This window comes from Protomyctophum parallelum (assembly GCF_964188405.1).
Source record: "Protomyctophum parallelum genome assembly, chromosome: 2".
Taxonomy (NCBI): domain Eukaryota; kingdom Metazoa; phylum Chordata; class Actinopteri; order Myctophiformes; family Myctophidae; genus Protomyctophum; species Protomyctophum parallelum.
In genome coordinates, this window is record NC_139699.1 from 15,029,560 (window position 1) to 15,045,646 (window position 16,087).

Here is a 16,087-nt window from a genome sequence, read left to right on the forward strand (position 1 = left end):
CAAAGATTTTGAGTTAAAAACGTTCGCTCTGAAAGAATATATATTCAAAGATTTGCGATTGGCATTTTCACGATTTTCAAAAATAGCAGACCTACAAGCTCGTGGCGCTATAAACTTGTAGATCTGCTATGTTTCAATAGCTAAAGTATAACATAATGCTTAAAACACCAAAAGGGGTTCCCGCCCAGAAGTTTTCTGAAAAAAACTTTCTATATTAGTGGTTCTAAAACCTATTCCTGTCAAGCTATTTTTCCCTCCTATGCCCAGCTTTCCGGGTTTGTGTGAACACAAACATTGAAGACAAAAGTGCACCCGACTGGTAATCCAGTCGCAGTGTTCGACTCCCGAGCCCGACACGGCCTTTACTGCATGTCTTCCCCCATCTCTCTCCCGTTTCCTGTCAGCCCTTCAAAAAAACAATAAAAATATATCTTAAAAAAAAAAAAGAAGTTGTTAAAAAGCTATAAGGTGACACAGATGTTTTGTCATCTCCAAATCTGAGGCAGAGATTAAAATGGGGTGCATTTTGCATCCCAAAACGCAGTTTATAGTTAAGGGACGCAATAAAACAACCTCTGCATCCACGGGATGCACTACTGTACTGTACTGTTTTTTTATTCTAGTTTATTTTGCTAGCTTTAGTTATAATAATAATTTCTTCTTCTCTTTAACCATTTAACCATTGCAGTCACTGTACCAGAGACATTTACCGGTACACTGCAGGAGTTTAATGTTTGTTACAGAGCAAATCAGCATAATTATGCATGTCAGAGGAAAACCTCGGACAAATAAGGGACCACGATTCTTATAAACTGCTACTTTGTGATTTGTAATTTCACTGCGTGAAAAGAGAAGTTAACGGGCAATTATGGGCATATAATTATATAATATACAGGTGTGATGGTACAATTCGGGAGTTTACCGGAGTTTGTTGGAAAGTTTAACGTAATTTTTCCTGTAACACATCCTCCTCTCCTTTCAGATCATGGTAGTAAACATGTCCTCTCCTCTCAGGTCATGGTAGTAAACATGTGGGTGCCCCCCCCCCTCCTCACCTCTCAGATCATGGTAGTAAACATGTCCTCTCCTCTCAGATCATGGTAGTAAACATGTCCTCTCCTCTCAGATCATGGTAGTAAACATGTCCTCTCCTCTCAGGTCATGGTAGTAAACATGTCCTCTCCTCTCAGATCATGGTAGTAAACATGTCCTCTCCTCTCAGATCATGGTAGTAAACATGTCCTCTCCTCTCAGATCATGGTAGTAAACATGTCCTCTCCTCTCAGATCATGGTAGTAAACATGTCCTCTCCTCTCAGATCATGGTAGTAAACATGTCCTCTCCTCTCAGGTCATGGTAGTAAACATGTCCTCCTCTCAGGTCATGGTAGTAAACATGTCCTCTCCTCTCAGATCATGGTAGTAAACATGTCCTCTCCTCTCAGATCATGGTAGTAAACATGTCCTCTCCTCTCAGATCATGGTAGTAAACATGTCCTCTCCTCTCAGATCATGGTAGTAAACATGTCCTCTCCTCTCAGGTCATGGTAGTAAACATGTCCTCTCCTCTCAGATCATGGTAGTAAACATGTCCTCCTCTCAGGTCATGGTAGTAAACATGTCCTCTCCTCTCAGATCATGGTAGTAAACATGTCCTCTCCTCAGGTCATGGTAGTAAACATGTCCTCTCCTCTCAGGTCATGGTAGTAAACATGTCCTCTCCTCTCAGGTCATGGTAGTAAACATGTCCTCTCCTCTCAGGTCATGGTAGTAAACATGTCCTCTCCTCTCAGGTCATGGTAGTAAACATGTCCTCTCCTCTCAGGTCATGGTAGTAAACATGTCCTCTCCTCTCAGGTCATGGTAGTAAACATGTCCTCTCCTCTCAGGTCATGGTAGTAAACATGTCCTCTCCTCTCAGGTCATGGTAGTAAACATGTCCTCTCCTCTCAGATCATGGTAGTAAACATGTCCTCTCCTCTCAGGTCATGGTAGTAAACATGTCCTCTCCTCTCAGATCATGGTAGTAAACATGTCCTCTCCTCTCAGGTCATGGTAGTAAACATGTCCTCTCCTCTCAGGTCATGGTAGTAAACATGTCCTCTCCTCTCAGGTCATGGTAGTAAACATGTCCTCTCCTCTCAGGTCATGGTAGTAAACATGTCCTCTCCTCTCAGGTCATGCCCAGGCGGGTGGTGCGGGTGGTGCTGCGCGGGCGCGGCAGCGTGGACAACGTCACCGTCTCCACCACCGCCCACATGGCGGCCTTCTTCGCGGCCAGCGACTGGCTGGTGCGGAACCAGGACGAGCGCGGCGGCTGGCCCATCATGGTCACCCGCAAGCTGGGCGAGGGCTTCCGCCCGCTGGAGCCCGGCTGGTACTCTGCCATGGCCCAGGGCCAGGCCATGTCCACGCTGGTCAGGGCATACCTGCTAACCAGGGACCAGGTATGTATGGGTGGACCCATCATTATGAGGCTGATTTAAAAAAATTGACCTGAGATCAGATTCTAAAAAAATCTTCTACATCCTGACAGTTTTCCATTCTGACCTGAGATCAGATTCTAAAAATGTCTTCTATGTCAGTCACTCTTCGATTTTTCAAAAAATAGCAGACCTACAAGCTCGTAGCGCTTGTAGATCTGCTATTTTTCAATAGCTAAAGCATAACATGATGCTAACACCAAAATGGGTTCCCGTTCAGAATGGGTTAAAAAAGAAAATCTTCTGAATCCTAAAAGTTTTCTGAAAAACCTATGTTGTCAGTGGTGCTCAACCTTTTTCATGTCAAGGACCCCCAGAATTATCTGTATTTAGCCACAGGCCCCCCATCTCAAAATATGTTGTTCCATGCCCCCCCCCCCCCCCCCCCCCCCCCCCCAGAACCAAAGAGCCCCCCTAAAAAAACCAGCTAGCGAGGATCGGCTATCACTAATGTGATGAAGAACTACAGACTCACTCCCAATCTAAACTATGGAATGAACTTCCCATTCAGTATTTTAGCCTTGACGTGAGCGCCCCCTCCTGAGATACTTCCGGATCCTACTTTTTAAATATTATGATAGAATTTAGCTATTGAAAAATAGCAGATCTTGTAGGTCTGCTATTTTTGAAAAATCATGCGGCACGAATCTTTAAAAATTGAACATATATTTTTTCAGAAGACTTTTTTTATTTCGACGTCAGGCCTAAATTTGTCAATGTAAGTCATTCTGGAATGGATTTAGAGCGTCTGCTAAACGCCTAAATTGTAATAATGTTTTTAATCTTTTTCTTTATTCCATGCCCAGGTGTACCTGCAGGCGGCGCTCAAGGCCACAGGGCCGTACACGCAGCCCTCAGCGCAGCACGGCGTCAAGGCCGTGTTCATGAACAGGTACGACTCTACGTTATGTAACCAAGGTAACAGTGTTGTTTTTGGCAGCAAATTTCTATTTTAGTCTAGTCATAGTCTTTGGACTGAAACTTCATTTAGTCTTAGTCACATTTTAGTCTCCTGGAATGTTTTAGTATTAGTCTAGTTTTAGTCGACTAAACGTCATAAGATTTTAGTCGACTAAATCTACAGTTGATTTAGTCGACTAAAATGTATTTTGGCGGGTCTTGATGCCGTCCTAATGAGAAATGAGAAAATAGCTGATCTACATGCTCACAATGTGTCACGCTGCGACGCGTTGTGAGCTTGTAGATCAGCTATTTTCAGCATGCAACCAAGTGTAAAATTACTTATACTTATTCTTGTCCACTGACTAGACCCTTCCTAACATTTTAGTTTAGTTTTTATTTGTCGACGAAATTGTCAGTATATTTAGTCTTAGTTTTAGTCATCGTAGCTTAGTTTTTATTTAGTTTCCATTCGTTTTTGTCAGTGAAAAAAGGTAGTCGACGAACATTTTTCGTCTTAGTTTTTGTCGACGAAAACAACACTACTAGGTAAGCAGGTACAGTACTACAGTACCAGGTAGTACTACCAGGTACGACTCAAGGTTATCCACCTGTTTCTCACGGCCCAGAGTGCATTGTGTTGCCCATAGTGCATTGTGCTTGTGTGTGTGCATGAGTTCCTCTTTCCGCGTTCAGCTCAGTGGCCGTGTGGTTGGAGTGTCCGCCCTGAAACTGGGAGGTCGGGGTTCGATCCCCGGCCGGGTCACATACCAAAGACTGTAAAAATGGGACCCAATGCCTCCCTGCTTGACACTCAGCATCAAAGGGTTGGATTGGGGGGTCAAATCTACTAATCAAATGATTCCCGAGCGCGGCACGGCTGCAGCTCACCGCTCCAAGAGATGGGTCAAATGTGGAGAACAAGTTTCACTGCGGTAACGTGTGTGACAAATCGTACGACTTTGACTTTGACTTTCTCTTGCTTTGTTGCCAGTTTTGCAAAAGAAAAGTGGCCAGGTTCTATGAAAACAAGCACAAATGAAAATAGCTGATCTACAAGCTCACAGCGACGCATTGTGAGGTTGTACATCCGTTATTTAGAAACACATTGAGAATAAATCTAAATATTTTGAATATTTTTCAAACATTTTAATAAAAAAGGCACAAAATATGTTCAGATGGATGTCTGTGGACAATTACATATTAATCGGGTGTTCCTTGATGTGAAGAAATGTGGAAGCAAGCCCAAATAAGCAACTACTGTACACTTTGGAATGAAGCCCAAAAAAACAACATCAACCAGCAACTACCAATCATTTATTTGCAAGTGACTTTACAGAATAAATGCGAGCGGTTATGATATCATTAATGTTCTGTCCTGTGATTAATCTCCGTCCTGGGTGACGAGCGTTTACAACCTCCGTTTATGACACGTTTATGAGTGTTAATATCCGAATACTGATATATTATTGATTTGCAAACATGACCCACCCAATTATACACAGAATCAAGTATTGGGACTAACCGTTTTACAATAATTTAAAGTGGTTATACGCTAAGAAGGTGACACGATGGGTTATAACTTATAATAGTTTTGGATTTTTTATTATAGTTTAGTTTTAGCTGGTTTTGACAAAATAAATTGTGATTATCTCAAACAATTGGTGATCACCAATGGCGTATTAACCCAACCCAGCTACGAGTCCGACTGCTACCAGGAGTGCTATCTATGCATAGTACATACTAGTATGTACTACTATACCATAGTATAATACTATACTATAGTATATATGTATCGTACATACTGTAGTATGTCTTTTTTATCATGGTTTTCATCTTTTTTTTTATCGTCAAATCATGAAAAAAAAAAAAAACATAGTATGACGTTTTTCATGATTTTCTATCAAACCATGAAAAACAACATACTAAAAACTACTTTTTGACATACTATAGTATGTCGTACTATATAGAGCGTCCCGCCCCCTCGAGAGACCCGGAAAATAATTCCCCGTTAATTTTCCTCATAGACTTTTAAAAAAGTATTTATTTAAAGACGTTTACACCGCGGACAAAGACAACTCTTGTCGTGACAAATCATGACAATAAACACAATGTTTCGGGCTGAACAAATAATTAGAAAGAAGTAAAAAAACGGCAGGTTACAACACTTTTGTTGTTTTTCTTTGTAATAATTTGTTTGGTCCAAAATATTGTGTTTGTTTTCATGATTTGTCACGACTCGAGTTGACTTCGCTTATAAGGTCTTTAAATAAATACTGCGACGCTCTATACTACATGTCGTTCATTGTTTTCTTTCCAACAGGTATGACTGGTACGAGGAGTATCCGACCACGCCGGCCTCCTTCGTGCTCAACGGGTTCATCTACTCCCTGCTGGGCCTGTACGACCTGTCGGAGACCGCAGGGGGCGCTGGCGGGGAGTCGGCAGCGGCGGCCGCCGGCCGCGAGGCGGCGCGGCTGCTGGCGCGTGGCATGGAGTCGCTCAAGGCCATGCTGCCGCTGTTCGACACGGGCTCGGGCAGCGTCTACGACCTGCGCCACTTTGTGCTGGGCGCGGCGCCCAACCTGGCGCGCTGGGACTACCACACCACGCACATCAACCAGCTGCAGCTGCTGGCCAGCATCGACGGAGCGCCCGTCTTCAGGGAGGTGGTGAAGCGCTGGAAGGGCTACCTGAAGGGGCTCCGCGCCAAGCACAACTAGACCTGGTCCATATTGACATACTGTACGTATACTGTACACCGTGGTCCTCAGATAAATGATGGAGAGTTGTTGGTAACCAAATGGACCCTTGGAGATCTTTAAAAGACAGAGGGCCACCCCTAACCACTAAACTTATTTGCCGCTCATTTGCCGTTCTAGAAGCTCGCGACGTGTCAATGATTTTCTTTGTCAAAACAGTAAAAATGGCAAATAGGTTTAGGGGTAAGGGGTTTAGGGGTGATGATGTAAGGATAAGGGTTAAGGGGTGGCACAAGATGGGGCCGGGACTGTCGTGATTTATTTTTACTTTTTCTGTTTTATGTGTCTATGGAGTTAACATTACTCTAATGGACCCCCAGGTGTCTATGGAGTTAACATTACTCTAATAGACCCCCAGGTGTCTATGGAGTTAACATTACTCTAATGGACCCCCAGGTGTCTATGGAGTTAACATTACTCTAATAGACCCCCAGGTGTCTATGGAGTTAACATTACTCTAATAGACCCCCAGGTGTCTATGGAGTTAACATTACTCTAATAGACCCCCAGGTGTCTATGGAGTTAACATTACTCTAATAGACCCCCAGGTGTCTATGGAGTTAACATTACTCTAATAGACCCCCAGGTGTCTATGGAGTTAACATTACTCTAATGGACCCCCAGGTGTCTATGGAGTTAACATTACTCTAATAGACCCCCAGGTGTCTATGGAGTTAACATTACTCTAATAGACCCCCAGGTGTCTATGGAGTTAACATTACTCTAATAGACCCCCAGGTGTCTATGGAGTTAACATTACTCTAATGGACCCCCAGGTGTCTATGGAGTTAACATTACTCTAATAGACCCCCAGGTGTCTATGGAGTTAACATTACTCTAATAGACCCCCAGGTGTCTATATGGAGTTAACATTACTCTAATGGACCCCCAGGTGTCTATGGAGTTAACATTACTCTAATAGACCCCCAGGTGTCTATGGAGTTAACATTACTCTAATAGACCCCCAGCTCAGATCTGTGAACCAATAGGATCCACTGCCTGTTGTCGACCGGCACCCGCCCCTCTAGACCAGAAACCACACAGGCTTGGCCACGCCCCTCTAGACCAGAAACCACACAGGCTGGGCCACGCCCCTCTAGACCAGAAACCACACAGGCTGGGCCACGCCCCTCTAGACCAGAAACCACACAGGCTGGGCCACGCCCCTCTAGACCAGAAACCACACAGGCTGGGCCAGGCCACTTATCACCTAAAACTCGAGCCTTTTGAATGAATCAGCCTTTTATCTCATCAAATGTGACCAGATTTGCCTGATGGACCATTGGATTTTTTTTTGTCATATGAAAGCAGGGAATCGTAGCTTCAAATTGACACATTTCTTGTTCAGTTTGACCCACCAGTTTTGGAGATATGGCTTATAGAGTAATGTCTTGCAATAAACGAGTTGAGAAAACAGGCTTGAAAGGTTCACTTCTGTGGTCTTAAACATTACACCTATAGCTACATGTTTAAGCATTTATTTCATATTTGCATGTCTTCTGTGGTCTAACATTACACCTAGCTACATGTTTATTTATTTCATATTGACATGTCTTCTGTGGTTAACATTACACCTAGCTACATGTTTAAGCATTTATTTCATATTTACATGTCTTCTGTGGTCTCTAACATTACACCTAGCTACATGTTTAAGCATTTATTTCATATTGACATGTCTTCTGTGGTCTCTAACATTACACCTAGCTACATGTTTAAGCATTTATTTCATATTGACATGTCTTCTGTGGTCTCTAACATTACAACTAGCTACATGTTTAAGCATTTATTTCATATTTACATGTCAATTTCAGCTCTGACACTTATTTCAGACATGCTCTAGTATGTGAGGAGTCTGCCTGTGCTTTTATGTGCGATGGTAGCCCCTCAGTCAAATCTGGTCACAGATGGTGGTAACGTGGCTCAAATAATGATAAATAATGATATGAAAAAGGTTGAAAACCACTGAGTATGAATGAAAGTGCAGGTGTGTGTGGTCGAGGCAGAATGTGTGTCCAGTCTAGTGCAGTTCTTCTCGACGGTAAAGCTGTCTGCTGAGCGCGGTGTCGCTGAGCACGGTGTCGCTGTGCTCCGGGGTTTACAATTCTCTGCAACAATAATTAACCCTTCGCTAAGCCCCACCCACCCACTCCTCTCCGCGATGGCAAGCTGTCCTCCTGTCACCCAATTGAGATGCATGTCACTGATGCCATTTCTTCTCCATATATAAACAATCCATCATTTCAGTAGCAAGAGCTTCAAAATGTCTTCTAAATCTAGTCAACCAGGCCTGCAGTAGGCTATGCACTGGACACATGTCTTCTAAATCTAGTCAACCAGGCCTGCAGTAGGCTATGCACTGGACAGAAAATGTGCATGACATTATTTCAACAAACTAGAGATACAAGGAAAGACTTAAACGGTATCCAACTCAATCAACATTGACGTTGAGTTTTCATGTAATGAAAGACTACAGTGATTAGTATTATTGCCATCACCTGGGTCGGTCAGTCGTGTAACTGTCAAGACGTTAAGCTGTGTATGTGTTCAACAACACAGCCATGACGTTAAGCTGTGTGTGTTCAACAACACAGCCATGACGTTAAGCTGTGTGTGTGTTCAACAACACAGCCATGACGTTAAGCTGTGTGTGTTCAACAACACAGCCATGACGTTAAGCTGTGTGTGTGTTCAACAACACAGCCATGACGTTAAGCTGTGTGTGTGTTCAACAACACAGCCATGACGTTAAGCTGTGTGTGTTCAACAACACAGCCATGACGTTAAGCTGTGTGTGTGTTCAACAACACAGCCATGACGTTAAGCTGTGTGTGGTCAACAACACAGCCATGACGTTAAGCTGTGTGTGTGTTCAACAACACAGCCATGACGTTAAGCTGTGTGTGTGTGTGTTCAACAACACAGCCATGACGTTAAGCTGTGTGTGTTCAACAACACAGCCATGACGTTAAGCTGTGTGTGTGTGTGTGTGTGTGTGTGTATGTGTTCAACAACACAGCCATGACGTTAAGCTGTGTGTGTTCAACAACACAGCCATGACGTTAAGCTGTGTGTGGTCAACAACACAGCCATGACGTTAAGCTGTGTGTGTTCAACAACACAGCCATGACGTTAAGCTGTGTGTGTGTTCAACAACACAGCCATGATGTTAAGCTGTGTGTGTTCAACAACACAGCCATGACGTTAAGCTGTGTATGTGTTCAACAACACAGCCATGACGTTAAGCTGTGTGTGTGTGTGTGTGTGTGTGTGTGTGTGTGTGTGTTTGTTCAACAACACAGCCATGACGTTAAGCTGTGCATGTGTTCAACAACACAGCCATGACGTTAAGCTGTGCATGTGTTCAACAACACAGCCGTGCAAAATCACACAGCTATAGACAAATTCACAGAGGCTTACTGAGGTGTACCATTAAGTGCAGCAGCACTGATTAGCTACACCTGGCCTACGGAGCACCTGCTCCATGGATTACACCTCAGTAATGGCCGCGCCCAGGGCACCCGTCTGTGAATTTGTCTACGTGAGGTGACGGAAGCTTGACCAGCATAGCAACGGTTGCTAAACTATTTGGAATGGCATTGATTGGACAATCGCTTTTGGGGGGCGGGGTTTAGAGAAGAGTCCATTGCAGCTGTCGCATTATTTTCTGAGCTAGTGTTTGTAATTATGTATAGACCTAGTGTCAGGGGGGGGGGGGGGGGCATTCTCTGTCTGCATCTTCTTTGTGTTTTGTCTCAAAACAACTTATAATGCTAGATGGAAAAAATATCTGTTGAATCTTGTCTTTTCCAACATTTGTTTTTTATACTGTATATCCACTGAGTCTCTTCTCCAATTCTATTTTTTTACCACTTCGCTCTAGATTTCCACCGCTTAATGAGAAAGTATACCATAAATAAAGAGTATTATATTAATTATTTGGAGCAGAAACTTTGAAAACGAAAAAGCTGAATCGATGTTCTGAAAATAATTTGAAGTTGTGCTCATGATGATTTTGATGATTTGGGGGGGGCGAATATTCGGTGCATCCCTAGTTTTCATAGAAAAGGGACACGACTAACTGTGTATTGCTTTGATCTCATAATTTGCATACCCGACCTCCCATCCTAGCGTTGTTTTGTTGATAATTTATCGATCGCAGTTCCCTCTCGTTTACTTCCTCCTTCCTCCTACTCGTAGTACGGTGTGCATAATGTCACGAGTTGACCGTTTTGTCATTAAAAGGGAAACTGAGCTGTGTATATAATAATATAACATAACAGGACATTTAATTTACTTCATATACCAAATCAGCAGTGAGGGAAGTGTGATTTTATTTTTATTTGTTTCGATTATATTTGTGAATATTAATTTCCATTTAGCATTTAAAAACGCATCTCATTTGAAACACTGCCTTTTTGTATGTAGGTTCTAATAGATATTAGCAAACATATAATTATGTAAACAAGCATAATTATGCAAACAGTGCTATCTAAAAGGGGAAAGTGTGCAAATAGCAATTGGTAGTCAAAGGGAAAGGCTCAATGGATGCAAACTCTTTTTCTTTGTGTATAGCCTTTAATCTTCCACAGAAACATGAACAAGAATGATATGCTTTGTTAGACTGAAGCACAATGGACAGTTTGGACACTATGTTTGAATACATATTCTTTTTGGATTATTATTATTATTGTCTTCTTCAGGACAATGTACCACGCCTTCCTTTAGAAAGCTGCTACTGTTCACTGTGTAATAATGTTTTTATTCTCCTGGTTTAAACATCTTTATTTTTCGTTCCACTACTCCTACTGTAAAAACAAATTAAACATGATATGTCCGACGGCCACGGCTCACATGTGACTTATGCAATAAGATGTTTACCCAGAGGGTCCTAAGGACTGCTTGGGAGAGACCCAGCGGTTGTACAATAAAACATTTACTGGGGCCCAGCGGTTGTACAATAAGCCGTTTACTGGGACCCAGCGGTTGTACAATAAGACATTTACTGGGACCCAGCGGTTGTACAATAACATGTTTACTGTGGGTCCTATAAGAACGGCTTTGGAGAAACCCAACGGTTGTACAGATTTAGCAATCCAAGCACAATGTGCACATGCTACCATTTTTTTTAATTCAGAGGGAGGGAGGTGTTTATATTAAAAGAGTAAATCTTTGTGCTTCAGAATTTGCTTTTTAACGTTGTACAAATAAAAGCATCTTTCTTAAGCTTGTCGTCCAGTCTTTTTAGGTTAAAGCTGCTATAAGCAAGAATATGTCAAAATTGTAATGATTTTTTTCTTTTTTGTATTCAGACAGCCATCAAAAACATTAGTCTCTGTGACACATCTAGGGGCCTTAATCAGCATTCAAAGATGTTCCTAGAAGCTTTGTCTTTGGTCATTTCCCTGTCTACTTCCTGATTCTTTAGTAATTGTGACCGGAATTTTTTCGACCAATGACAAAGCTTCTAGGAACATCTTTGAATGCTCTAGTGGGCTCTACACACCCTCCGCCAACCTAGTCCCCATATATGGGGGACATGGTGAAAGCAACGGACTTGAACTCATGCTTCATGACATGAGACTGCGGCGGACCTCCAAGGACTCTGAGCGGCAATAGTAGGTGTCCATGGTAACCTGACATCAATAGTAGGTGTCCATGGTAACCTGACATCAATAGTAGGTGTTCATGGTAATCTGACATCAATAGTAGGTGTTCATGGTAACCTGACATCAATAGTAGGTGTTCATGGTAATCTGACAATAGTAGGTGTTCATGGTAATCTGACAATAGTAGGTGTCCATGGTAACCTGACATCAATAGTAGGTGTCCATGGTAACCTGACATCAATAGTAGGTGTTCATGGTAATCTGACATCAATAGTAGGTGTTCATGGTAACCTGACATCAATATAGTAGGTGTTCATGGTAATCTGACAATAGTAGGTGTTCATGGTAATCTGACATCAATAGTAGGTGTCCATGGTAACCTGACATCAATAGTAGGTGTTCATGGTAATCTGACATCAATAGTAGGTGTTCATGGTAACCTGACATCAATAGTAGGTGTTCATGGTAATCTGACAATAGTAGGTGTTCATGGTAATCTGACATCAATAGTAGGTGTCCATGGTAACCTGACATCAATAGTAGGTGTTCATGGTAATCTGACATTAATAGTAGGTGTTCATGGTAACCTAGCTGACATCAATAGTAGGTGTCCATGGTAAACTGACATCAATTGACAATGACAAGGGCCTAACAGCCGCCCCAAGATTTTCTTGAAATCTGTGTTCAATACTGTATGCCAATACACGTTTGGAACAATCCCAGGTGTGGGGACGCATGCCCCTCCGGTTATACAATAACCTGTTTTACCCGTTGTCCATCGGTCTCTCTCCGTTTGTCGCTTGTCTGCATGGGTTCTTTTTATGCCCATAAGAGGATCTCATGACTACACTATCTCTATTCCTTGTATGCATATGCCCATAATGGAGTCCAGGCTATGATGTCAGCACTATGATGTCATACAGATGACACCCTACCCAAAACCCTAACCTAACCCTAAACGCAAGCACGGTGAAACACATGTTCGGGAGCGACAGGTGATTTCCGCATGTCGGACCTTTGGTGTGGCGGATCTGCATCATGTGCATCCTGCTAGCCCCTCTAACGTCTGGCTTTCAGAAGTGATGTCATGTGGCAGCAAAGTCTATGGACTTTTAATGTTTGGGGGAAAACTAAAAAACAACAAAACAGGACCCCACTCGTGACATCATGTGGCAGCCAAATATGGATTTTAAATGTTTGTCTTTCAACAGGACCCTATAGTGACGTTATGCTGCAGCGGCCACAATTTTGGGCGCGTGTGATTTTCTTTGGGAACGTTTTTTACAAACAGGATGAAACTCAATAAAGTGATAGCTACTAAGACTGAACATTTTTACTTGGGAGAGTTCTTGAAAACCAGACCTATTGAGAGTTGAAGTGCTTTCTTCCACCTTGATCTGCCTAATGAAGTCTCAGGTCTCAGGTTAGGTGAAATCTGCGGTGAAAGTTGAGAAGGAATCTCACAAGCCTTTTTAGATGGTCTGCAGTTGTCCTTTTATCTTGGTGATGCTAGTGTACCGTCATCTATAGCCTACCATGAAGTGCAAGCAACAACCATAGTCAGAGGGATCCGTTAGAACGCAAGTGTTTTCCAGGTTTACTTTGTTATTCAGAAAAAGAAAGATCACACTCTTGTGAAGTGAGGGGCGCTCTTATCATCATACATCACTTTCCGTGCTCAGCCAACCGGCTAGCTGCATATTCCGTGCTCACAAACACACAAAGCTGTGCATAGGATAAAATAGTGATATTTATTATTATTTTACTATGACTATTTCTCCTAGGGTAGCTTTGCTAGTATTCCCACAGGGAGGTAGTTGGTAGCTTTAAAAATATTCTTTCAAAGTGTCTTCCCCAGCACTGATAGTTAGATTCTACATTACACAGCTAGCTTGGTGACTTGGTCACTAAATCAGTTTCCCACACCTCTTCCTCGTCTTCCTCTTCCTCTTCGTTCTCCTCTTCGCTATACTCATCGTCCTCCTCATAATCAACTTCAGCTTCAGCTGAATATTCGGAGCTGAAATTCTCCGCAACCTGGGGTGCAAGTTGGGAGGTCTCCAGACCTGTAGGAATTCCCTTTGACGCTGAGGATGAGGAACTGAAGAACTTCCCGTCTTCATCATCAGAGCTGAAGAGCTCATCTTCATCAGAGGTGTACACGTAGGGCTGATCTGGAACTGCAAGGGGACCCCATCCTGATGGCTTGCCCCGAGTTAGATAGCCAGAGAACTTTGCCATGATGATCTTGTGTGAATTCGCAACTCTACGTGCTTCGGTTTTGAGCAGCCTCGACGCTCGAGATATGATGTAATGAACTGTGATGTCAGGCTGACATCACAGTTCATTACATCATATCTCTGGCTGACATTGTCAGCCATGCCCAAATGCTGTTGTGAAGGGCCTTTTTAACAGCATACATTATGGAAATCTGTACATACAATACTATAGGTCTAGGACGATGCCTATAACACATCATTGGTAATGGTAACACAACTTGCCCCTCGGGTTATGGGATGGGATACGTATAGTCTCTTGAGACAGACTTTGTTTTGCCAGTGGGTATACCCAGATTGTGGGATATGTCATATGTGTCTCCGCTACCATGTAAAAGACTCTGATCACCATCATCCTGGGCACCCAGCAGTTCAAGCCCTGCAATGATCTTCCAAACAGAGCAACCTGAGAATGGGGAACGCCTGCACGGGGAATCCTCGCTGCATCTTAGATAGCTGTCACCAGCTGGATGAAGGCAAATAAGGCTACTTCATCCTCAAAGATCCTAAATGTGTGTGTAGGCTACTGTACAGATGACACCTTCAGCTCTGAAGATGATGAAGATAGATAATTGATGTGAGGAGATTATGCTTTAGTGACCAAGGTGTCCTCCTGCACATGACCATGAAAGCAGTTTAATTGATAACATATTTTGCGTAACAACTGTAAATATGCATAAGTCCATTATTTGTGATACAAGCCAAGGGCGCTTTGTGCTGTTCTCTCATTATAGACCATAATAATCTCAGGTACATTTTAACAAACAAACAGACAAGGGGTATACTGATGTTTGAGATTTAAAAAAAGCAAGAACTAACATTCTGTAATGGCAGCAGAAATATGGAATAGCTGTGATAATGACCACAGAAATTGAAATATGATAGATAAATTCAAGAAAATGTTTAAAATTATAACATCATCATAAACCTCTAATATATTGCTAGCCTACCAGACTAATATATTGCACCATTTCCATCCATATGATTCTACCAAATGCATGGATGTAAAAAAATATATATATATAATAAAAAAAGTTTATTTTTATTCTAATTTTTCCTTATTTTCTATTTTGTGTTGTTCGTCTTTGTTATAATTTTGCATTCATGTAAGATAAGTAAGTCAAAATGGGTATAGGCACTATATAAGTCAGCTACGGCTTCAGCCTACAACTTTTTTGGTCCAAAACATGTCCTAATGCTTTTGCTGCTGTAATAATCATGTATGTTGTTTTAAGACCGAAATAAAACGATTCATTCATTCATAGATCCAAAATAGTGCACGATGCACTCAAAGTCACTTCTACTGAAGTCCGCTAGATGTCACTCTAGCACTGCTGGTGCTACTCTAGCACAACTTGTAGGCCTAAAAGAAAATATATCCGTGATATCATCAGTAACTATAAACTACCATAGACAATAGACATATACTACTACTACTACATTTGCAGAAATTGATAACTCTTTATTTTGTGCTCAAGAAGTAGAAACGGCGCTATCTATTTTTTAATTGCCATACATCCCGTACATTTTGGAATGACTTAGAATCCCACCTTTTTATTCATATGAATTTGACCTATTCCTTTACTCTAAAAAGATATAATGTGCTATTATAGGAATCCAGAAGATGCGCCCACTTGAATTGTATATGCTAAATGTTTATAGGCCTACTCCTACACAAACAAAAATTCGCCAAAACTGTACCAAATTTTACTCATATGTCTTAATTGTATTGTATTGTTTTTATGTATAATTATCCTGATTTAGTTTTGTTGTTTTGTCAGTTTTTTTATTGTGCTGTAGGTTCTACCTGATCTGTTTGTATATTTTCTCTCAATAATAATAAAAGACTAGGCTACTAGGCTGCTACTATAATTATTTATAATAATAATAATAATAATAATAATAATACGTTACAATTATTTCAGAAATGTTCATTCATACATTTTCAAACGCTAAAACAGGACGTGACGTAAATGGATTATGTATTGTTGCGTCATGATCGTGACCTTGCTGAATCCGCAGACCGTGCTCCTCCTCTCCTCCTCCTCCTCCTCCTCCTCC

At 41.9% G+C, this 16,087-nt stretch overlaps 2 protein-coding genes across 2 annotated transcripts in view; one reads left to right on the forward strand and one right to left on the reverse strand.

The window, feature by feature from the left end:
• Nucleotides 1-6,345, forward strand: part of LOC310854939 (D-glucuronyl C5-epimerase B-like) — a 38,031-nt gene extending 31,686 nt beyond the window's left edge. The window contains exons 8-10 of the mRNA XM_083759706.1: nt 2,177-2,446; nt 3,289-3,374; nt 5,706-6,345. Coding sequence (XP_083615832.1) covers nt 2,177-2,446; nt 3,289-3,374; nt 5,706-6,105 — 756 coding nt within the window. The 3' untranslated portion in view covers nt 6,106-6,345. The remainder of the gene's footprint in view (nt 1-2,176; nt 2,447-3,288; nt 3,375-5,705) is intronic.
• atxn1l (ataxin 1-like) overlaps nt 1-16,087 on the reverse strand; it is a 303,220-nt gene that overhangs the window by 234,276 nt on the left and 52,857 nt on the right. The gene's annotated exons all lie outside the window — the stretch shown is intronic.